The 24102-nt window shown below is 47.7% G+C and overlaps 6 protein-coding genes across 6 annotated transcripts; 2 read left to right on the forward strand and 4 right to left on the reverse strand.

The window, feature by feature from the left end:
• Nucleotides 1-5030: 5030 nt before the first annotated feature.
• On the reverse strand, nt 5031-6005 carry N7509_000500 (uncharacterized protein; the record flags this gene model as incomplete). Its single annotated transcript, XM_056625137.1, has 5 exons — nt 5031-5102; nt 5157-5309; nt 5360-5603; nt 5673-5811; nt 5861-6005. 5 exons carry the CDS (start codon nt 6003-6005, stop codon nt 5031-5033), a joined length of 753 nt encoding a protein of 250 aa, XP_056493719.1.
• A 3784-nt stretch (nt 6006-9789) lies between these two features.
• N7509_000501 (indoleamine 2,3-dioxygenase) lies at nt 9790-11158 on the reverse strand (the record flags this gene model as incomplete). Its single annotated transcript, XM_056625138.1, has 3 exons — nt 9790-10696; nt 10748-10818; nt 10868-11158. 3 exons carry the CDS (start codon nt 11156-11158, stop codon nt 9790-9792), a joined length of 1269 nt encoding a protein of 422 aa, XP_056493720.1.
• Nucleotides 11159-12001: 843 nt separating this feature from the next.
• On the forward strand, nt 12002-15913 carry N7509_000502 (ABC transporter B family protein; the record flags this gene model as incomplete). The annotated part of the gene is made up of 1 exon (XM_056625139.1): nt 12002-15913. The coding sequence occupies one exon, from the start codon at nt 12002-12004 to the stop codon at nt 15911-15913; it is 3912 nt and encodes a 1303-aa protein (XP_056493721.1).
• Nucleotides 15914-18989: 3076 nt separating this feature from the next.
• On the forward strand, nt 18990-20417 carry N7509_000503 (uncharacterized protein; the record flags this gene model as incomplete). The annotated part of the gene is made up of 1 exon (XM_056625140.1): nt 18990-20417. One exon carries the CDS (start codon nt 18990-18992, stop codon nt 20415-20417), a length of 1428 nt encoding a protein of 475 aa, XP_056493722.1.
• Nucleotides 20418-20504: 87 nt separating this feature from the next.
• N7509_000504 (uncharacterized protein) lies at nt 20505-20768 on the reverse strand (the record flags this gene model as incomplete). The annotated part of the gene is made up of 2 exons (XM_056625141.1): nt 20505-20555; nt 20640-20768. The coding sequence occupies 2 exons, from the start codon at nt 20766-20768 to the stop codon at nt 20505-20507; spliced, it is 180 nt and encodes a 59-aa protein (XP_056493723.1).
• A 151-nt stretch (nt 20769-20919) lies between these two features.
• N7509_000505 (uncharacterized protein) lies at nt 20920-21210 on the reverse strand (the record flags this gene model as incomplete). Its single annotated transcript, XM_056625142.1, has 2 exons — nt 21122-21210; nt 20920-21060 (listed from the first exon to the last, which is right to left on the reverse strand). Exons 1-2 carry the CDS (start codon nt 21164-21166, stop codon nt 20920-20922), a joined length of 186 nt encoding a protein of 61 aa, XP_056493724.1. The 5' UTR covers nt 21167-21210.
• Nucleotides 21211-24102: the final 2892 nt, after the last annotated feature.

The raw sequence follows: 24102 nt of genomic DNA on the forward strand, positions 1-24102 counted from the left end.
ACAATTATCTTTATTTCCCGCCCTGCGCAGGTCTGACGTAGCTCGACCTCCTTCCATTTTCTTGAAGTTTGCTTCTTCAGATACACTGTGGATCGATATCAGTTCCACCACTTAAACACATTGTCTACGTAATTGCCCGTTGTGTTACGCTTTCCACTCTTGCGTCATTTCATCAATACATTTGGACCCTTGATGAGTGATCTCATCAATATTCGATCGTGAGTTGCGATTACCTTCGAGCTGTGAGCAACAAACGATAGATTTTATCGCTCTACACTTACCCGAGACCGACGAGACCGACGAGACCGACTAGCGCCATTCTCGAACCCGAGACTGAGCATTTGTTAGGGATCTGATCAAGCAGTGTGTCGCGAGAGACAAAATCTGTGTCACGCAGGAATGGGAAGATTGATAGAGGGCTGAGTGGAGTTTCTGGTCGTTCTAGTTCGGGGGAGAGTTGAGCCGGCGGAGGCTGGTGATATTCTTGAATTCCTACGCCCTAGTAGGAGGATGAAATTCCCATGAATTGAGCCGTACTTGTCTCCGATCTGAAGCCCACCGTCATCGCTCCAAAATTTATTGGTGGCGAGAGGGCCATGACCAATATACGTCCTTTAGATTGATGTGACGGGGATGTTGCCTGACTCCCAGCTATGTAAAAGAGGGGTAAACTTTACATTCGTCATCATCAGGTGACTGGGCTTATGTCAGGATTCAGCCTTGGGTCCGGTCCACACCAGGCACGCTGTGGATCCATGTGGAGTGGAATTCAAGCGTTCTCCAGAAACGGATCGTCCCGGACCAGATTGGTCAAATTGAGTTCAGCCAGTCAAGCTTCTATCTGGTCCGGTGCCCTTTAAGGGGTGAAAGTCGGGGGGCATGGAGCTTCGGGTTACAGAAGAGTGTGGGTAGCTTTTTTCCACGCGTGGGTTGGCGATTCGGAGGAATTATAATTCCATATTTCTACCCACGCACTCTTTTTAATTCCCAGCGCGGGTAGAAATTACTCACTGATTTCACTAAATTCTTACTAAGCTGCATATCCACGTGAGATTCTTCTAATGAAGCTTCTTTATTTCATCTATGAAACCCACCCATAAATGTATTACTCTTTATCACCCCTTTGGCTTGGTTTCTTTTAAAAAACCGAAACTTCTACATATGTTGTCTTTGTTATTTAAATGTTTTTAAATGAATAAAAAATGAAAGAAAATAATGAAATTAGAATGTTGTAGGGGTTGTTCTACGAATATATATATCGCAAATGGGAATGTGTAAACCCCCACTTGAGAACTTTTTTTGTTTACTTTTTTCCTCAATTCCACCACATCACTTTTCACTTTTCCTATCATCATTTCATGCCATTTTACATCTGCTAAGCATATGCTAACGATCTCTTCAAAATCGCTTACCATCTATGCAATCTTCTTGAACCGAGGCTGGGCTACGAGGCTGGGGAGGAATATCACAAAGAAGTGCCTCAATAAGAGAGTTGGCACTGTAAGGACTCGAGATGAAAAAACTTTCATGTAGTATTGAAAAAAGTAATAAAGCTGACTAAAGGAAGAGAGGTAAGCTCTCACGCGTTGTTATGGTACAGATGGAACGGACGGTTGGGTCACGTGCTCGGACACGTGACTCCGACAACATCGGTTCGTTACAGGCACATCAACTTTCTCTAATTGACATATATAGCTCGTCTGATTCATCTGAGTCAGAGAAATCGGGTATTAGGAGGGAGGTGAATGGATGTGAAGCCATGATGATGAATAGGGGTAAAAGTCACCGTAGGCGGCATGCTGCGATGCCTTACGCCTAAGGCTGACAAACACCCTCTGGGTGTTTGTCAGCCGGGAGTCAACGAGCTTCGCCCCTCAACAACCATTTTATTACAATTTTGACAATTTTAAACCACACAACGCACTATTTTCACCGATCCGGTGGCCAACTGGGATCCGAAAATGGCTCAGGATATGGTACCTCGAAGTTATTATATCTAGATGGCGTAGGTGTAGCAGTAGTTGCACCTCAAGGTACCATCTTGCGAATCCGAGCGTTAGCTTCTTTTTTTTCATCCTTAGTATTCCGCTCTTTAGCGTGGCGTAGGGCATCTGTCGTAGTGAGTACACCAAATCTACCTAATTGCTTTTGTGACCTGCGTGCAATTGTAGGTTTTTAGGCAATCGGTTCTCTAATGTGTCGTTTAAAAGACTGAGGTCTTCGGCAAGCCGAATCTGAGGTCGCGCTACACGCTGCAATTGACGGCGTAGATCGGCTGAAATACTATATTGCTGAAGCACATCATGGATTTTATCGCGTGTTCGACGTGCCTCGGCTGACGATTTAGGAGGAGAGCTTGGAATACTAGATGCTTGTTGCTGGAGTGGTGGTGATTGTGGTCCATCAAACCATCGTAATTTAGGCTCAGGGGTTTGTGAATCAACCAATGGTTTGATAACCTTATCAGGATCGTAAGGGTAAGATACCACGATCGGCAAAAGCGTTGCGAATGGTTCGTGGTTGCAATATCTGTTCACGAATTTGCGTGAACTCTTGGAAAAAACATAGCTGTATCGCGAGCATCTCGACTCCATTGAGTCATCTGATTATTCTTGGTTCGGTACGCCTTTTTCAATGCGCGGAATAGAGACCCATCAAGTGGTTGAATAAGGTGTGTTGTATGTGATGGGTAGCAATATGGAATAACATTGTAGGAGTCACAACGTTCCAAGAATTCGTAGGTAAGGTGGCTGCCATGACCATCCATGATTAAAAGCCTGGGCTGAATCCGCTTTATTGGTAGGCGTTCCTTAGTATGGAGATGGAGAAATTCCAACCAGTCAAGAGCAAAGAGATCATTAGAATAGCCAGTTTTAGAAACAGCGATCCTAGTCTCCTCCGAAAGCTTGCCGCTATCGTACCAGCGTATCATATGGACCTGCTCTGGTGCAACAAAATATGGTTCCATTTTCCATCCATCAGCGGACATACACTCAATACCAGTTAATACCTGGCCTCGCTCAAATGAATGAGTTCGTGCCAATTTATTGCCTCATACAACATTTTGCGACTTACCCTGGCCAAGTAAGAAGCCAGTTCCATCATAATTGTAGATATGCTTTGGCGGGATACGCTTTAGAAAAGGCTCTAAGCGCTCATACCACGCAGTAAGGACACCAGTATCCTCTACTGTGATTCGATATTGATCTGCAGGCATTTGATGCACCCAATTAAGGTCTTCTGGTAGTCGATTGTGGACAAAGTCGTACCCAGTCTTTGCCAAGCGGACGTGCGGCGGGGTCATTTCTGCGTAGTAAGGCATTTGCACTCACAACTATTATTCCGGCTGTCGGTGGAATATGTAGAGAGTCTAGACACCTGATCCAGCCTACTAATGAGGCTTCTTGATCGTCATTTAGACGTTGGTAGGCCATCTGGCGCGTGCTACGAGATAAGCGGCCGGCTTAGTGGGCCGCAAGCCGTTGTCTCGGAACACTATATTCGCGCGCCAATGCTGCAATATTGGGCTTTTTTGCAATCCTGACCGCTGCACAAGCAGTTTGAATACGTGCTTCGATAGCTTGATATTGACCAGGCATGTGGAGGAGGAGGTGGTGGTCAAAATGGCAAAAAGATGATTGTTGAGGGGCGAAGGTCGTTGACGTCCGGCTGACCAACCCATCAGGGGGTTCGGTCAGCCTTAGGTGTAAGGCATCTCAGAATGCCGCCTACGGTGACTTTTAGGTGAAATTTGCGACCGGCTAATAGTTAGTATTTGACGAATTTATGACGAATTTATGACGGATTTAGTTAGAAATTTATGAATCTGGCTACATACGGTAACATATTTTTTAAATCCACATCTTTATCCACGCACACCTTTTAGTTTCCAGCGTGGGTATAAGTATGGATTTATAATTTCTTTGAGTCGCCAATCACCTGTAGCAAATCGCATCTTTTCTCGTTTCTGGTTGTACCACTTTTCATACGTCAAGTCGCCAATACACTGCTAGCTTGATTTTCGCAACCGCGCATCGAAGACGGTTTTTCATCTCCCATCAAAATTGTGCATTCCTGACGCTATTCAATGTCGACCAGCTCATGCTCGACAGTCTGCTCCTTTCCCCAAAGGCAAGCAGTAGACTTGATCTGGAATCTTAGGCTCCGGGTTAATGGACATACGAATAGATTCTAATTGATAGAAGGGGCAGAAGTTTTTGTAATGTTGCTTTGTACGGACATTCGCGACGAATATGATCTCACGATAAACCTGACTGACTTCAGTATCCTGCCTTCTCCAGCGCTGGCGGACGTTTTATCGGCACCTGCGTCATCTTCGTCCCATCCGAGGTCTTCGAAGTTCTTCTCCGTAATTTTAACAGCGTCTGACGCAATTTCGTGACTGCCGCTTCGCATGCGAAGCAGGAGCTTGAAAAAAAAAACATCGGGCCCATCGAAATGATGCCTGCAAGATGGAGAGTAGCTTTCAATCGAGGTTACATAAGTATGGCGTTCGTCGAATGAGACCAATTCAATGCCCTTATGTGATTCCACTTGCCATAGAGGCGAGGGACAAGTACAAGTATAAATGTTCAGGATATTTCCGGGGAGTGAGAAGCTAATAACTAAAAAGGCGAAACAATCTCTCCATATTACAAATAATGCTAAGCGTCAATAATATCGACTTGAAGCCTGATCTCCTCTTCGCAGCATTCACACTATATTTTGGCGAAAGCCAGGCGAATTGGGAGAGGAATTCGAGACCCAAATTCACCAAGCCTTTCGTCCCTCCCTCTCCTCGATGTCCTGCGGTTTCAAGCATATTCTTTCGGAGATAGAGGAGCTGCCTGACAACCGTCGTTCCTGCGGAGCTGATTCAGACGCCTATAAACCGACCCGCCAAGCTCCTGCTATGCTCATCCTCGGCTAGTTCTGTTCTCAATCGCTCGGACTGAAGCATAAGTACATGGAAAAAAGTGTGCTAGGAGTTCGTCTCCATGCTGCGACCGTGAGAGCGATGCAAACTCACCTCACGTCGTGTATGCACCTCTGTCTGGAGGAATAGAGAATCCTACCAGCAGGTATATGCACACAGGAATGTACTGCTGGGAGTTAGCAGAGTCATCAATTGTCCCTAGTTAAGGAAGGCTACCTACCTCGGTAAGTAGGCCAAGCAACCCTACGGCGAGAACGTTTCCCGAGATAGGGCTCCATATCGAATTGTACGAAGATTCAGTTGCTACTTCGAGGAGTCCGTAGACGTTACGAGCAATGACGAACGGAGCAGCAACGAGGGCACCGGCCAACATCTGTATACGATCAGGTACGTGTCCAAAAGATTCTGACATTGAGTACTCACCACCGCACTGCTCTTCTTTAACCGAGACCTTCTAGTCCAAAAGACAATATCGGCGGCGACCAGGGATAACAACAGCACGGCAAAGATAATGTATCCCACGAGGGTGAGAACTTTGCCAGCGTTCGGGAGAGAAGTACTAATTCCGGCGCCAGCCGATAGCAGAGAGATGGCAGGGAAGATGGTAGAGCGTAATATGGCATCCACCATCTGGCTCTTCGAGCCATCATTGTAGTTGTCGACATAACTATAGAAAGGTCAGTCAGCAAGACTGCTTTCGCACTTTGAATCCATCTCAAGAGGATCCTAAACTCACACGGCGCGGACAAAGCCCAGATTGATCGCGATGAGAGAAATTGACCCTACATTCAGAAGTACAAGAGTTGCGATAATGAGACCCTCGCTGTACATATTGGTTTGTCGAGCAATCAACACTGCACCCGCTCCAACACGCACTACTGATGGTCAGTAGTCGATCAATGTCCCGTCCACATTGGCTCATACTCAGCGAAAGGGATATCGTAGGCCACCACGCCATGCGCGGATGATAGTGCCAATTCCGCCACACAAGCCATATCGAAAGTACAGCAATAGGAACATAACAGGCCGTCAGCGCAATGCCCAACGTTACGTGCGGGTCCAACGTCATAGTGTTTGCAGCTGAAGATGGTGAACTCGTTGCTGATGGTCAGGAACGGGAAGCTCAAAGCGCTTGGCGTCTCCCTGCATATTAATACTGTTGAACGGAAAATTGGCTTTCAGGGGCCTCTCCAGCTCAGCCACACCCGAAATCCCCCCCGTTTACTCCGCCCCCCACTGAGGTTACGTAATCTACGCGAGACACACCGAGATCGTTTGGGGGGTTGATCGAAAGCATTTCATTGCCTCGTACATTTGCCTCTGGATGTGTGCTATGAGGAATCATGACCGTCTTTCAGACAATAAGTTTAGCAAGGGAAGGCAGAACAATAGAAATCAGGAAAAGGACGTTCCATCCCAACCCATCAGCAGAACACACTTGGTACAGCTGGCAAATCTAGCAGTATCGAAAGGATTTCAGAGCGAAGAAAGTGACTCAAGGATCTCCAAAGCTTAGGAACCTGTAGTCTTAGGAGTCGGCGCTGGTTGAGGCTCTGGACATCAGTAGCAATGACGGTGGCCCTTCCCTAAAAATCGACTGAAAATTGGATCTTGAAATTGTTCCCGTCGAAATTACTCTATCTGCAAAGATGTTTCCGTACATTATCTTTGTCGTCTCGGCCCTCTGTGGCGTCGCTCTGAGGATTCTAAACCTCGCAAAACGGCGACAAGCTGTTATGCCAGGGGGGTTTATGTAGTAGCGCGACTTAACCGCCCTTACTAAGGAGCTTTAGCCTATAATCTCCGACACTGATTCCTAAGGTATATCTTTTAGCATATAAGGAGACACGCAAGACTTATAGTATGGAAACCCTTTTGTAGTAGTAAGGTATATCGCTTTGTGTTTCTGGGGAGACTATCTGCATTAAGGTTCTGATCACCCTTAGTATGTGACTAGCTTCCAAACAGTAGTCTCTTACGCAAGACCCCACCGTGGGCCACGACCCACATACCAACGTGAGGAGGGCGACGGTGGGGCGCTGAGAGAAAGTATGTTAGTTACAACATTCGGGCTATTACGATGTGCACGCTAGATTTCTCAAAACGAAGACGAATAGGACTTCAAGAAAATTACATCTAGTGCGGTTGGAAGTCCGGCGCGAACGTACAGCTTAGGCGTTCGGTGCTAAGCCACAGTGCGGTGTTTCACTGAATATTGACACGCATGTTGAACAAGGCAGAGCCATGGTGACGATCCGTTCGCGCGGTCCACGGTCTTGCTCACTCGCTCGATCCATGGTGCTTGTCCACCTGCGTGATCCATAGTGCTCGTCCACCTGTGCGACCCACCCATAGTGTCAAGTATAGTGGACCGCAATTTCACTAGTTAGTGCGCCCGGAAATATTCAGCGATCGCAGATGCCTGGTTTGTGCCTGTGGTTGCGGAGCTTACTCAGCCCGCAATGTAACGTAGTTAACTGATACACGGGCACCCTGGCCACCCCCAAAACACTACTAAATGCGAATTTTCAAGTCCTGATATATCAACAATGAGAAAAATTTTCTACTTGATTTTTAGTAGTGTATAATTCCTTGGTATTAGAAACATTGTAGTATAGCTAAAATATTTGGAAGACGATTAATTACTGCTACTACCAAAAATACGCTCTTCAAGCGATGTAGATATGCAAATCTGTATTATTATGCCCTAAAATATTTGTCGACCTAATAAAAATACCTAGCATGATATATCGAATATTAAGATATCCTAGGACCATATAATCAGCCTTAAGTGTTGAAATATGAAGTTGTGATATGTTGTATCTAGTATGGTGTTTTGGGGTGGCCAGGATGCCCGTGTGGCCAGGATGCCCGTGGATTATGTTAACCAACTAGTCAAGCAACTAAATAGTCAACTAACTAACTAACTAACTAACTAATCCACGGGCAGGGCACACGGCAGAATGGGTGATGAAAAGGTAACATTAGGCCGAAGGTGGGCCAAAGCACGTTTTTTGGACACCCGCTCTGCTGTAACCCGCCACAGGCACCCTGGGCACCCATTCCTATTACAAATGTTTGAAACAGTATATCTCAACCAGGTCGTGTTAATTCAGTTTTTAACTCATTTAAAGTCGGATTTTCAGATATCCTCCAGGATCGTGCAATTAAATACAGGGAAAAATTACCCGACGCAGAGAGGCCACTGCTCGGCGCAGCAATTTCTAAAGATCTTATGACTAATCTTACTCTACCCACTACACCTTGACGGAGCCCTCGTTCGTGGTGTAAGGTGGCTACCGTGGCCATCAAGGATTAATGGCCGATATTTACCTCTTGCGCGTATATTCGTATGTGTAATAAAGTGCTTTGGTAGCCAGCGAAGGCCTATCTCATCGGTAGTCCAGCCATTATTTGAGACCTCGATTCTCCAATCTCCTGGTAGATTATCGAACCAGCTCCCAATATAAACCTTGCCTTGAAAAATCCCATACGGAGGTAGCGAATAGCCACCAGTACAGATTGACTCAATAGCAGTAACTCATTCACGATTTCCTGGCTGTAATATCGAGTGCCGACCATAGGATTCAGCCCGAGTAATCACCCTTTTCGCGGATATAAGGCCCATCGCTCAACCCGTCTCATCGAAGTTATAGATATCTGCTTGTATACCGTTCTCCTCGATAACATACTGTACAGTCGTAAGCCACGCTCGCAGTGATTTTGAGTCTTTGTTTAGTGCACGCTGGTAGTTGTAGAGTCTTGAGAAGCGCGACTGAAGCTCACCGCAGCTTTAAAGAAGGCTGAAGACCAATTTACGCTTATAGTAGGCAGAGGGGTCCTACCACGCACAGCAAGTAGGATATTCGCCATCTTTCGTACAAGAAAGGGCCTAGGCTCTGCTCCACGCGAGTCCATAGGAATAATCCACTTGGTAAGCAAATCTTCTTCATATTGGGTTAATTTAAGGCTAGAGGGATGTCTATCAGCGATAGAGACTACACCTTGGATGCATAATTGGAGTGTAGAGCGTTGTATATTGTATAGCTGCGTTGCTGGGCGAATCGATTTGATATAGCCATTTTGAATGTTGTCGAAAACTAATGAGATCTTGCCCTCCTGATTGGCCGATTTTTGCAGGATTCAGTGCGAATTAGCGGCATGGTAGGTGGATGAAGTTGGAAGGTAAGTTAGATGACGCGATTCTACGAGAGGTGGTCAGGGTGCTCGTGGATTACGTTGCAGATTCTGCACCTTCACATTCCATAGCTTTCAGAAGATCATTCTGGGTCTCCTCTCAAGAAACGAATTGTCGCAGAAAAGCCCGGTGAACTACAGACGCTTTTCTGGATAAGCGGATGATCTATTTTCACTGCAACAGACCTGGGAATATATCTGATAAGTGCCCCGAGAAGAAGGACCGCCCTGAGAAGTAGATCTGAACTGATATTGCACTATTCCGAGCGAACCCGGGGGGTAAGAAGAAACTGGAGGCCAATATTACACTACAAACTCCTAAAGTTAAAGATCTACTATAGCCTTAGTCGATTCTGGGTTGGAAGATCACCTTATTGCAAGACCTTTAGCTCAAGTGTGGGGATACACCTCCGATGCGGGACCTCTTGGAGTAAGAAGGACTCTACGGGGGCCCCGGGCCTGTCCATGGAAGAATTGAAACCGAAATTAAAGTAACCGACTCTATAGGACAACAGAAGTTGGTCGAACTCCAGCTCTACGCCGTCGATATGGCAGGTATCGACCTTAATATTAGGGATGCCTTGGCTTCAAGAAATCAACCCTATCTATTTTGCAGTACAGTGGTTGATATTCTGTAGTGCCTCGTTGATTCAGTGCTATCTTGCTGTACAATTCCCATTGATTGCTGATTCCCTTGTCTCGTTCCGCACGAGTCTTAGAAACGGGATCAGTGCCGTCCCTCCTGTACCATACAGATGTATCGTCGTAGGGTCGCTCTGATGCTGATGGACCGCCTTCACTTGGGCAGGTGCGATGACGTATTGACTCACAATGGCCATGTGTGTATTACGAAACTGAACTAGAGCTGAAATGCATGCATCGTATGCAAGAACAAGAGCTTCGTTTTGCAGGTTGTTCTCTACAAATTGGCGTATGTTGGCAACGGCCGCAAAATCGTCCAAGAATTGGCGGTGACGCTCAGGCATGTACTGGCGAATTTCTGAGAGGTAGTTCTGATCATTGACTGTTTTGACGTGGCGGCAACCATCTTCTAGATTTCCAGGAGAGGCGACGGTGTCTCGATTCGAAATCTTGTTCTTCTGATGTGCTCCTCCACATTCACCGACACGGTGTGTGACACCCAATGCAACATCAAAAAATTGAAATAGGCTCGATTGCGCATTTGAACCCCCAGACAGCTTCACAGTTCGGACGTTGCCTGTGCCCTCGTCAAAAATCACACCATCAGGAAGTCCAAACTTGGCCATATTCTTGCTTCCGGCCAGAAACCGGCGAAGTTTGTTGCTAAAGAAATGCGGATCGCAATTTTCGTAAATACGCTGCAGCACAGTCTTCAGATCGACTATGCCGGCAGCCAGTTTGTCGAGTTGAATGGCCACAAGATCGGTGCGTCCCGCTCGGGAGAGGTTTGTTGCTTCCACAGCCGATGCGATCAACGGCCCGCCCTTAGCCTCGATAGCAACGGAAATGAGGTAGAACCAGCTTTCGTCGATTGCTCCCGTAAATGTAGTCAAGGTTGCGAGGTTATCCAGTCGGTCAGGTCTTTGCTCCCAGATTGTGGTGCGGAAGTTCCATCAGACTACTGCCGCGTACGTGGCTACGGGCGGCAGGTTTAGTGATTTGCAAATTGACAAAAAAGGTATGGAGACAGAAGGCGGAATCCTCTGCAAGCTGTCAGGTCATCGTTCACGACCAAGGACGATAATTTATCACCTTTGCTGGCAAATTCTCTGCCCAGATGTATGCTTGAGATATGAAAGCGAGTATCGAATATGCCCGTCTCTGTTCGGGAATGGATCTCAAATCTTTGCAACTCAAGATCGGAAGGCCGTCCACCTCTGCTCGCAGACGATTAGAGGCAAGCAGATTCGGTAAATTCTCTGAGATATCTTGCCATGGCTTGTAGTACAGTCCGAGTGGAGGGATCCCAATGACGTCGCAAGGTAGGAATCCGAACTGGGGTGAAATGTCGTAGTCACTGAGCTTCAACGTCCCCAATGCCATTAGAGCACTTTGTGATCGTCAAGATCTAGCTGTCAATTGGGGACCGATTGGAGGAGTTATTTTGCTTGTCCTCACACTTTGAGAGATATTATTATCCCGGTATTCAATTCTTATTGTTCAAACTCAGTTTCAAGAATGACTTCACTGCTTGTTTATTTGCTTTGCGATGATGACGTCTGAATGCGTGCGAGAAATCACGCTTTTTGATGCTGTTGCGATGGATTGTGAAGTCAAGCCAAGTACAGAGGGAAATATGTAGATACATGTCACTTAAGTTGATCTTAAGATTTCAGGTCTTGGCAGAATCCATAATGCACGGCCATGTCAAACATCCCTCTGAGACTGCAACAGGCTCATGAGTGCTAGCCAGTTCCCGCCCTGACCCGCTTTCCTTACCAACATAATACAAAAAGTAACATAATTAGATTGCGACTTCTTGATGTTATTTCAGTTTTCTGACACCTTTTGGAAGCACTATTTTCAGATTGTCGAGTTGATGACGTCTGTTATTAACCTGAAATGGTGAAACGAGCCGCCCAGCTAGCTTACTGTATCTCACCGCGTGGCGCAGTTGGGACCCGCGCTATGGATCAACTAGTGGTTCTCCCTTCCTTTGTTGCTTAGGTTCATTTACTCATCATACCACCCAAATTCAGCTTGAGTTGCATGTACACGAAGCATTTTGAAGCGCCCGGAGCCGATTTTTGGCAGCGTCTTCCGCGAGTTTGAGAACGAGTCCTGTACAAACTTATCGAGCCGATTCAACAGCATCCGACCTTTCGCACTGATCCGAATCTACTCCATGCGCAAGACCGCGGCGAGCGATCAGTCCACAGAATTACAATGGCGAACTTTTCTCGCCGCTTGAATTTGTCCTTGGGTTTTGGCAAGTGGGGCAGAGACGATGCCATTGCCCCCAAAGTTTCGGCACGAAAAACACCACAACAGCCCTCGGGGAAGGTTTCATACTGGCGATTGTATCAGTGTGCCACAACATGGGAGCTGGCTGTTCTCTTCACAAGCACCGTCTGCGCCGTCGTCGCCGGGACAGGGCTGCCCCTAATGTGCATCATTTTTGGGTCTGCAGGCGGGTCTTTCTCCGATTATTCTGGCAACCCAAACGCTGAATTACAGCATTTCAAGAACCACAATGCGAGTCTCGCGATATATTTGATATATATTGCGATCGGGGTGTTTTTGACGACCTACATAGCCACTGTGGGATTCATATATTGCGGCGAGCGGATTACGGCTCGATTACGCGAACAGTATCTGCAGAGTCTGCTGCGGCAGGAAATGGTGTACTTCGACATAGTCGGCGCGGGACTCATCGCCACGTGTATTAGCACATACGCCAACCTCGTACAGGACGGAATGTCGCACAAAGTCAGTCTTGCTTTGACTGCCGTCTCGACCTTCGTCTCGGCGTACGTTATTGGTCTGGTGAAGTATTGGAAGTTGGCTGTCATCTGTCTGTCCAGTGCTGTAGCGGTCACAATCACGGTCGTGGTGTCGAGTCACTTCGTCGTCAAATATTTCAAGCGTGCGTACGCCTCTTATGGCAACGGAGGCAACGTGGTCGAAGAGGCTATCTCCACCATTCGCAACGCCATCGCTTTTGGGACCAGCGAGAAATTGGCCGAGCTCTATTGCACGCATCTCAAAAAATCAGAAGAAGCTGGATTTGTGTCCAAAGCGATTAGCGGTTCGTTGTTCGGGGGGCTCATGTGCTACGCCTATCTCACCTACGCCCTCGCCTTTTGGCTGGGCACCAGATGGCTATCAGAAGGGGAATTGAGCTACGCTGCCTTCATAACAGTATTACAAGCCGTCATGATTGGCGCGTTTGCCTTATCAGGAGCTGCGCCCAGCCTGCAAGCGATCGCCTCAGCTATTGCTGCAGCAGGCCCCATCTACCAAACGATCGATCGCCAATCTGCACTTGATTCGCAAAGCGAGGATGGTATTGTACTCGAAAGTGTGGATGGCAACATCGAATTTCGGGACATTAAACACATCTATCCCTCACGGCCAGACACGGTCGTTTTCTCCGACTTCAATCTACGAATTCCCAGCGGCAAAACCACTGCCATAGTCGGACCATCTGGAGCGGGTAAGAGCACGCTCATAGCTCTACTGGAACGCTTTTACGACCCTACAGGAGGGGCAGTGCTCCTTGATGGCAGAGATGTTCGGAAATTCAATCTACGTTGGCTCCGCGGGCAATTTGGGCTTGTATCGCAAGAGCCTGCCCTGTTTGATACCACCATCGCGGGGAATATTCGACATGGACTCGTGGGTACACTATCTGAAGACTTACAGGACGACGAAATTCAAAGTCTTGTGGAAAAGGCGGCAAAGCTGGTTGATGCGCATGACTTCATCCGCCACCTCCCCAATGGCTACGAGACTCAAGTTGGACAGCGCGGATCACTTCTCAGTGGTGGACAGAAACAGAGGATCGCTCTCGCAGCAGTAATGATTCGGGACCCGAAAATCTTGCTCTTGGACGAAGCAACTTCGTCGTTAGACAATAAAGGCGCAAGTGTCGTACAGGCTGCATTGAATAAGGCATCACTCGATCGCACGACTTTGGTCATTGCGCATCGACTCTCAGCTGTCAAACACGCAGACAACATAGCCGTGGTTGGTGAGGGACGTATTGTTGAACAAGGAACACACCAAGAGCTCATGGAGAAGGCGGGCCGTTACTATAGCCTGTTTTCTGCCCAGCAAGCTGTTTCAGATGATCTTGAGGTAGACCAGGATGCCGAAAAGTTAGAACGCGCAGTATCTGACTCCAGAGGTGCGAGCACTGAGCTTACATATGCCAAAAGCAACTTGACTACAAGAGATATCTCCCCTATGGAGATCGAGGCTCCATCGAAACCACGCTCTGTTAATTTTTTCAGCCGCATAAAGCTGAGACGATCCAGAAACAAGCCTATTGGCACTTCGTCATTTCTGACTTTAGTCAAGACGGTTGCACGCTTGAATCGAAACGACTGGCGAATAATGTTGTTGGCGCTTTGCTCTAGCATCGTCACGGGAGCGTCACAACCTCTGCAATCGGTCTTCTATGCGAAGCTCCTTTCCATTATCGCTCTACAACTTGGCTCGTCCAGCTTTAGCCAATCGGATCTGAACCTCTGGATCTGGATGTTTTTCATGTTGGCCCTCGTTCATTTGGTATTTTCCATATTGCAAGGAGTCTCCCTCGCTTGGTGTAGCGAGCGCCTTATCTCTCAAGCGCGCGAACAATCATTTCGTGCTATCTTGCGGCAGGACGCAAGCTTTTTCGACCAAAAGGAAAATTCCACTGGCAGCCTCTCGTCGTTCTTGAGTTCAGAAACCGCGAACCTGGCGGGAATCTCCGGGGTTGTTCTTGGCACCATTATCCAAGTCACGGTCACTCTTGTTGCCGGCTACATTGTTTCGCTCGCGATAGGATGGAAGCTTGCTCTGGTATGCATCTCAACTGTCCCCATACTTCTGGGCTCCGGCTTCTTCCGCGTTCGACTGCTCGCACGTTTCCAGCAAAATCAGGCGATCGTCCATCAGGCATCCACGGCCTATGCATGTGAAGCGGTCGACTTGATCCGGACTATCGCATCTCAGACCCGGGAAAATAACGTTGCGGATCACTACCATACCATGCTTGACAGCCATGGTCGACAGAATCTCCATGCGGTACTCAAAGCATCTCTGTTGTACGCTGCAAGCCAAAGTCTGCTCTTTCCTTGCATTGCATTGGGCCTATGGTACGGTAGCGAATTGATTGCTGATCGTGAATATACGATATTCCAATTTTTCCTCTGTTTCTCGGCGGTCATATTTGGCTCACAGGCTGCAGGCACCATCTTTTCCTTTTCACCCGACATTAGCAAAGCCAAATATGCCTCGGCCAAGCTCCACAGACTGTTTGGCCTGGTGCCCAAGATCGATCCTTGGAACGAAACCGGGAAAAGATTGACGGATCTGAAAGGCACAATACAATTTAAGGGCGTACATTTCGCTTATTCGTCGCGCCAAGAGACCCCAATTCTGCGAGGTATCGATCTGAAAGTGGAGGCGGGCCAGCTCGTAGCATTGGTCGGCACATCCGGCAGTGGTAAGTCCACCATTGTGTCGCTCGTGGAACGCTTCTACGATCCTCAGGAAGGCACAGTGTATGTAGATGACCAAGATCTGAGGACTCTACATGTCGCCACATTTCGGAATCATCTGGCTCTCGTGTCTCAAGAGACCACGCTGTACAACGGCACCATTCGGGCAAATCTCTTACTTGGAACGCAACAGTCGGATGATTCAATACCGGAAGAGGACATTGTCGATGCGTGCAAAGGAGCAAACATCTACGACTTCATTACCTCGCTGCCAGAGGGGTTTGAAACAGTCGTGGGCAGTCGAGGATCAATGCTTTCGGGAGGGCAGAGACAACGCCTTGCTATCGCGCGCGCTCTGATCCGCAATCCTAAGATTCTGCTCCTTGACGAGGCAACATCAAACCTGGATGCGGAGTCGGAGGAGATTGTGCAAGCGGCATTAGAAAAGGCTGCGAGCGGCCGCACTACCATCCTCGTGGCACACCGACTGAGCACCGTTCGGCGGGCTGATTTTATATACTTTCTCGAAAATGGACAGATTGTCGAGCAAGGAAATCATGAGGCGCTGTTATCCAAGAAAGGCCGTTATTATGACATGGTCCATGCACAAGAGTTCGGCCAGGACATGGGAAGCCAACCCATGGTATGAATCAACATCTCTACTGAGGGATATTCCAGCCACTCGAATGCAGAAAAACTACGATAGATATGACTTGACCCTTCGGACATGACGTCATAAGCCATTGACTTCCTTAAGTTCTTAGGCTTCTGGCTGTGGAGGCTTCCGCAGTTGCGGAAGTTTGACAGGCAGTGGCTATGGAGGCCGCCGCGGCCTCGCTGGCTACCGCGGTAGAGGCATTCGCTGCCCTCACGCAGGAGGTGACGTCCTTGGCCGGTGACTACAACACTGTGGTAAGTTTTGATTAACATGTAACCCGCTGGCAGTTCGAAGCTAACCTGCTGTCAGCATACTGATGAGATTACCGCCGTTGCGGTCATGAAAGGGGTGGAGGTGACCCAGTCAGCTGCCGCTTGCGAGACGGTCGATGACAGGGACTCTTTAAGATCCTCGTCCTCAAGCCTGAGCGAGCACCTCCTGGAGGAGGGAGAGGAGGACGCTTAGTCGCTGGGGGTTCCTATGTGCTTCGCCACCATGGCAAGTGATCTCGATCACACCAGGATCCTGGCTGCTAGCCCTCCATCCAGTTATGTATGAAATAGGGCATTATCTTGCTGAAAACTTGCACCCTCAACTCCATTTATTAAGGTTGGAAGAACCCGCTGATATAGATCAAGAATTACCCATCAATTTATACCCCCACGAAGAGCATTCGGATCTTCAGATAAAGGAATTATTCCTGTTTTGGGGTCCTGCGACCAGAGCCAAAAAAAAGCAGCCCAAACCATTTTCATGGCAAGAAATTGGTTTAATATCTCGGGTTGGTATTTGGAACTTTGGTTTAGTAAAAGTATACTCGCGACGAGCACTTTTTCCTCGCTTAATTGTTGACTCGTTAAACCAAAGTTCTCTTCTCCATTTATCGGCACTATAATTATAAACTCCGACTACCCATTAGTTCTTTATCGATTTCGGTAAGCTTTTGTGGATAGCCTGAGCGGCTTGAAGTCTCTTGAGTTAGCCCTTTTTTCTGCTCGATAGATAGTTGTTCTGATAGTATTGATGAGAATAGCTGGATATCTTGTGTGGATTTGTTTATAGGTCCAACCGATAGAAAATAATTCAACAGTTCGTACGCGATCATACACTTAAAAGTTGATGACCACGAGGACGTTGGTCAAGTTTTCCACGACATGAGGGAGTATAATATTGATTCTGAATCAACTGTAGGGCTCGAGAGGTTGGCATATCTAATATTCAAATTGAAAATTCTAGTGAATTTCGAAGAATTTCCACTAGGTAAGGAGGTAAATCGCTATCGCGTTATTATTGTTTTCGCGTGGCATCTACTTATAGTAGGCGGTAGGTAACTAATGCAGTTTACTAGTGTGATTCAAACTCGTGAAATGCCACTATACCAAGCCGTTGTGAAGGGCTATGGCCGAGCTTAGATTCAACAGGGCGATGTCACAAACTGTCTATATTAAGCTTAGAGAAGAAGGAGAGACTAGCTAACAGACATAGGATAAGGGGGTGCGGTGTAGCACGTGATGAAGTGAACGAGAGCGGCAAAGCCGCGAAATGTAATCGGGCCTGGCCCATTACAGCCGTGGCCTGCCTGCTAATCTACACGTAGAAAATGAGAAAAAGAAGCAAAAATGGCGTTGGACTACTAGAATGGTCGAAAGGTCTGGTGAAGTTAGTATAGCAGCGCCGCACTCGTATTACAATACTGCGCGCACCCCACCTGCCACCTGGCGGTATTGTAATACGAGTGCGGCGCTGCTAATAAGACCCTTACAGGCCCTACTGGGACCCAGTGATCGTTGAACCTACAACATCAACCTCAGTGGAGATGGTAAACGTGAAGGGCTGTAGCGACAACGGTTAGGCCTGCATGCTGTTGACAATAATCTTAAAGAAGGAATGTGGCCCATGTACTTTCGTCTGGTTTTCCCTTGGAACGGTCACGTGCCCGCACGTGATATCGGCCGGGCCCTGGTCCGTCACAGTTAATCCACCTTTGCAGCAGCAAACCAGAGCTTTTTCTACGTGTTCGGACTGTGGGATTAGAGGACACAAAGGGACTTCATGTCCAAATAGGCATAGATAGGTTATATTGTTAATAATTGGTGTTGAGGTGGTAATATATGCATTTAAAAATTAATACTTGGGTGGGGTGCGCGACTCGGTAGTTCTCTCCTTCCTGCATGTATGATCCTTCGCCGGAATAATTTGGTCCGGCAGCAAAACCTTCTCAGCTTGAATATGCGTCCTCGCCCCCAAGTCTCGCCCAGGCATGATCCATGATGATGATCCATTCGCTCGGTCCATGGTGCTTGTCCACTTGCGCGTTCCACGGTGCTTGCCCACTCGCTCGATCCATGGTGCTCGTCCACTTCCGCAGTCCACAGTGCTTGCTCACTCGATGTGGGTTTGACCTCAACAGTCCGGAATGTTGGCTGCTCTGTATGGTTCTGCCACTATTAATCCATCCGTATTACTGTTGCATTTGCAGGTAGTGCTATACTTTCTCTCCGCCTTCCCATACTGGATTAGTAGCTACCTTAAGTAGTATTGCCTAGTCTATCACCTCCAGCTTTGGTAATAGCTAATCTATTCTAAGAATTCGGTCAATAGGGGGTCTCGGAGTTTTGCGTTGCCACTGTAAACCCCAAACCTAAATACAATACCATTGAAATTAAATATGTATTTGGGTTAAAAAGTTAAGGCATTTTTATCCGTCATGGGTCAAATTTTTGGTTATTAGACAGGTTTCATCTCGTCATCCAGATCTGCATGATGGAAGGTCATGAAGGATCAGCTCGTAACTTTTTACCTAAATACATATTTAGTTTCAATGGTACTGTATTTGGGCCTGGGGCCTAGGCATTTTACCTATAATGGGTCAAGTTTTCGGGTATTGGCCAGGTTTCATCTCGTCATCCGGATCTGCATGAAGGCAGGCCATGAAGGATCAGCTCGTACTATTGAGATGAAGCCAGTCCTGCCCATGTGCTGCTAATAATGAAGCTGCCATGACTAACATTGTTGGGAACCCTTTTCATTTTCAGCACTTGTCATTGAGGTGACTCGTAGGCATATCATGGCTACCACACTTTCTGCTCGGCAACACGGCTTGCCCACTTTTGACGGAGTCCATTCTGAAGTCCCCGGAGGGCCCAAACTAATCACCAACCATAACGATGTCCCAGCTCCGAAACCAGCACAATTTTCAATATTAGAAGTACTTGCCCAGCAATGCGATATTACAGATGAGGCCATACAAGATGCGTATCCGTGCACGCCTTTTCAAACCGTGCGCATACGCGAGTCAATTCAGGTCACGGGATTACGACATTCTCACATGGTCTACGCCTTGAAAGACGAGATTCGAGAGAACATCGCGCTATTCAAAAGATGCTGGGAGCTGGCGTTTAACCGCAATCCGATTTTGCGCACGAGAATCGCGAGTCTCCGCAATGCCAACTCCAGGGAGACATTTGTTCAAGTGGTGGTCAAGGACGAGTTTCGTTGGGAGATTGTAGATGATACGAAGGCTTATCAACGCACAGAGCGTTTCAGCGGCCCTCTACGAACCGGAGTCCCTTTGGTCTATTTTGCAATAGACGAGGCTTTGAATCATTTCGTACTCACCATGCACCATGCTCTTTACGATGCGTACACATTGTCTCTTATCTGGGGCGATGTCAAAGCTGCTTGGAATGCAAAGGGCCACATCGAATCAGCAGTTGCAAGACCACCATACAGCAGATTTATCGCCTATCTTCAACGACCTCCATCAGACGCCGCTTCTAGTCGCTGGTCTCACCCTTATCGATCTGCACAAGATGGTCAAAACCGAGGATTGACCGATTGGCCCCACGCAGTACAAGTGACAGGCGGGGTGTTTGAAACGAAACCATCTCTTCCTGGGTCTAGAAATGTGCGCCACACTGCAGTGATAAAAGCCGCGTGGGCTTGCACGCTTATGGAGGCTTTCAAAACAAGTGACATAGTCTTTCCAGATTACTTCACTGGACGGTGTTGTTCTGTGCCCGGAATTTTGGACATTGCTGGTCCAACTATTTGCGCTTTTCCTTTTCGAGTTCAAAGCAGATCAGACATGACATTGGCTCATATGCTTGAAAATGTCCAGAGAGAAGTCACAGACATTCTCAAGAAAGAACATTGGGGCTTGCTCAGCCCAAACGCGCGAGCATACACCGAAACGAATGGTCAATATGCCTTGAACGTCATCAATGTGTTTCAGGACTCTGGTGACAAACAGGACAACATGTGGTTAAATGGGCTAGAGCCGGTCGCAGGCGAATTCCCATTCCGGGGCGGTTGGGACTGCCTCGTGCGTGTCATCATGCAGAAACGCCAAATGATATGGACTTTCTTTGCAGACGAAGCCCGCCTCGGACGGGAGGTCAGCGAATACATTAGTGTGAGGTTTCCAGAGTTGTTAGAGGTTTTCTCGGATCCAGAGAACCATGAGCGGAACATGAAAGATTTGATCGGTATTTGATTAGAATAGCTTCGTAGAGTCCAGTTCGACTTTCACTCGTTCTACCATGTTACGAAGCGATACTGCCGAGAACCGAATACAGTGTATTTATTTATTCTTCAGGCTTTTAATGACCTTAGATCGGATGTAGCCCCCTAGCTATAGTGTACCATTCCATAGGATACGTACATCTAATAGGGTCACCACATGCGCGATCTCAAATTCAGATCTTCTTCCTCAAACTTCAGGAGGCGACCGTCCCGTCTCCATTGCAAACGCGATGACGACTCGGACAAGCTTGACGTCGGGTTTCCATGCTCTTTCATTCGGTTCACTCACATCTCCTACAATCTTGGCTTTACCTCCTAGCATCTACGATAGACTACCTATGCTTGGACCAGCGGCTTCAATCAGTGCGCGACGCTGTTCATTCCACCGTGATTATCGAAGCAAAATATGCGGGACTGTTTCACGCTCAATGCCACATCCACGCAAATCACTATCAGTCCTCGATTCGATGAAGTTATCCATTCAGTCTGGCATGTCCCGTGCGGAGTTGAGCTAGTATCGGTGCTTTCTCCCGTTCTAGATTATCATGCAGCATCTTCATGTGGGGTCCCGGGAGAGCCGAGTCCAGTTGGCGTGTAAACTGGCCGGTGGTCGACTGTTTGAAGTAGTCCTTCCGTTGTTGTTTAGTATTCGCCCGAGCCTATCGCAGCGCCGACGCCCGGAGCTGGACTGGCGCCGATGACCGACAGTCGCTCCTTCATTCGCGTGTAACGGGACCGCGGGAAGCTGCCGCTGCCGCTGGTTCCTGGCGATGTGGACGAATGATGTCTTCTCTACCTCGAAAGCTGCGCCAGAAAGTGCCGCCCATTCTAACGCTCGTGGGATAACCTTCTGCTGGAGTATGGCTGTATTCGCTTCCGTAGAAGAGCCCACCGTCTATCGTGTGTAATCGACGACAAAGGTAGCCGCTCGTTCGATCGGGGTTGCCCCTGGACGCATCTTGCCCTCGCAGGGGGAACGATAAATGCTGTTTGGCGATTATAGGTGAATTGATTGGAATTGATCCTACGATGTCTAAACAGTCCTCAAAAGGACCCCACCAATCTCCGTTGAGTGTATATACGCATTCTACAACCCTTTTTTTTTTTTTACCTGGAATCGTGTCTTACGTAACCACTACAGAAGCTTATTGACGGGACAGGCGGCGACAAATCACGTGATCTAGCTTGCTTAGTCACTCCGCGCCGTTGTCACACGTCTTGTGTTCTCCCAGCTAGGCCACTCTTCTAGATGGTATGCATCACCTTCTTCATACCGTAGATAGTTACATGGACTCCCCTGCAGCATTGACAAAACTCAGACGCGTGCTGGCGAGACAGCAGTCGCGCACCCTAGAAAGGATAGGGTTACCCCTCTCGTTCTCCGTCTGTTCTGCGTAATTCGCTTCTGTATGCTCTAAGCTTTGGGGGTTAGACGTCACGCAGTAAATCGCCACATGGACCTCATGGAAAGCAAAGAGATATAACTTCCCTGTCCGGGCACTTAGATCTCTCGTCAGGAATAGGCTCTATGAGTGAGACAAATTGAGCTGCCTCCACTGACGAGTCATTTGCTAGAGAATACCGGGAGAGCCGACATCTGACGAGATATTCATAAGTGCAAGGCTTGCTTGATTATAATGGTCTCTGAATGTATCGTCAGTTTTGAGCAGGCATTGATGGAAAAGTGGATTTCCCAGGGGGTAGAATGAAAGCATCCTCGCAGAAGAAGAAATCTCTGGCCGGTGGGATCATCACTCACATCGATAACGACTTTCCTATCATTTGCTTTCCATGCGCCTCAGTACCTTGTTAGGATATCAGCGATGATATTGCTCTTTCCAGGCTTATGGTGTATCACGATGTAGAAGCGTGACAGGAACTCCTGCCAGCGGGATTGACGACCGTTAAGTTTCTTCGTCATCATGAAGGCTTGCAATGGTCCATGATCTGAATAGACCACGAGTCGCTCCATCCGCTGGAGACCCTCAAGTTCCGGACGCCATTCCGTAAGCGCACGAACGATAGCGAGCATCTCCTGATCTCCTTTATTGTGGTTCCGTTCTGCAGGACCCTTAGACTTCGAGAGGAAGGCCACAGGGTGCCAGGGTGACGTAGGACTTGATCTTTGATGCATTACTGCGCCAGTGCAGCCCTCAGAGGCGTCAGCTTCGATCTTTGTCTCTGCTTCTGAGTCGTAATGTTGTAGAATCGGCGCCGATACAAGGCTTACTTTCAGAAATTCGAATGCAATTTGACATTCAGAGGACCACTAAAACGGTACCTCCTTACGCGTTAATTGATGCAGCGGTCGATAGATATGACTATAGTGCTTGTTAAACCCGCGATAGAAGTTAAAGAATCCTAGGAATGACTGTACACCACGGACAGTCGTTGGTGCTTCTCAATTTTGGATGACAGCAACTTTCGCAGGGTCGACAGCAATACCGTTATTGCCAACGATAAATCCCAGAAAATTTGAGCTTTGAACGTGGAATTTGCATTTTTTGATCGAAGCTTGTAAGCCTGCCTATCGGAGACGCTGGAGAACCTTCTTCACATGTTCACTATGCTCCTCCTCCTGCTCGATGGTACCCTCGCCCCCGGATACTGTCCCTTGTATAAACAGTCACTTGAAGAATTGACCGTCTGTAAAGACTATATCATGGAAAAGCTATCTCTTGGCTTTTTTGAACCTATTTTAGCACCCTTCACATCGCCGGTGCTGATGGCTAGGATGCCGAATGGTAAGCTTCGTTTTTGTGTTGACTATCGCAGATTGAATACCCTCACCAAGAAGGACCGATATCCACTCCCCTTGACCGATGAATTACTACAACGTGTCAGCCATGCAAAGATCTTCACAAAGCTTGATATTCGGCGAGGCTTCCATCGGATCCGACTACATCTTGACGCAGAAGACCTCTCGACCTTCCGCACTCGCTAAGGGTCATTCAAATACAAGGTGATGCCATTCGGAATGACACACGCTCCCGCCTCCTTCCAGAAGTTCATCAATACGACGTTAGCCGAATATATTGATGATTTTACGACCGCATACGTCGAAGATATCCTGATCTTCTCTGGTCTACACCCTTTCGATAGGGCAGCATCTCGTTCGATTTGCTTGTCGAGAAGATGTCGAGATATTCATGGCATTCATCGGGAATGACCTCCCGGTTCTCGTCATCTTCAAGCTCTCGGGGACTCCTTTTCTTTTTCCAGAATACTGTTGATTCGTCCAAGGAGGTGATAAACGTTTCAGTACCCTCCTTGATCATATGTCGATGGAATCCGATAGCTCTAATAGCCGCAATTTCAATAGGCGGAACTAAGAAATTCTTCGGTGGAGATGGGTTTCCGGCCGGAAAACTCACAACCGAGGAGCCTTCTTCTTCTGCTTCTGCTTCTGCTTTTCCTGCTTTTTTGCGGAGAGCTCGCAGCATCATCTCCTGCACCTGGGGGGTAGTCCTTTTCCTGTGAGGCCTCTGATCGCATCAATCGGTCTCTTCGCTCTACATCTTCCTGATGTGTTAGGTTGATTATTGGATTCTTCAATATCGTCGCGGGGCATAGGGATAACGAGTTTTGATGCCACTTCGTCAACAAGGGATACCTCATCATGTAATAGAAGCCTGTTTGAAGGAATCCAAGTACAT

The sequence above is a fragment of the Penicillium cosmopolitanum genome (assembly GCF_028827165.1).
Source record: "Penicillium cosmopolitanum strain IBT 29677 chromosome Unknown utg000003l:1.0-3747932.0:1.0-3751027.0, whole genome shotgun sequence".
Lineage (NCBI taxonomy): Eukaryota > Fungi > Ascomycota > Eurotiomycetes > Eurotiales > Aspergillaceae > Penicillium > Penicillium cosmopolitanum.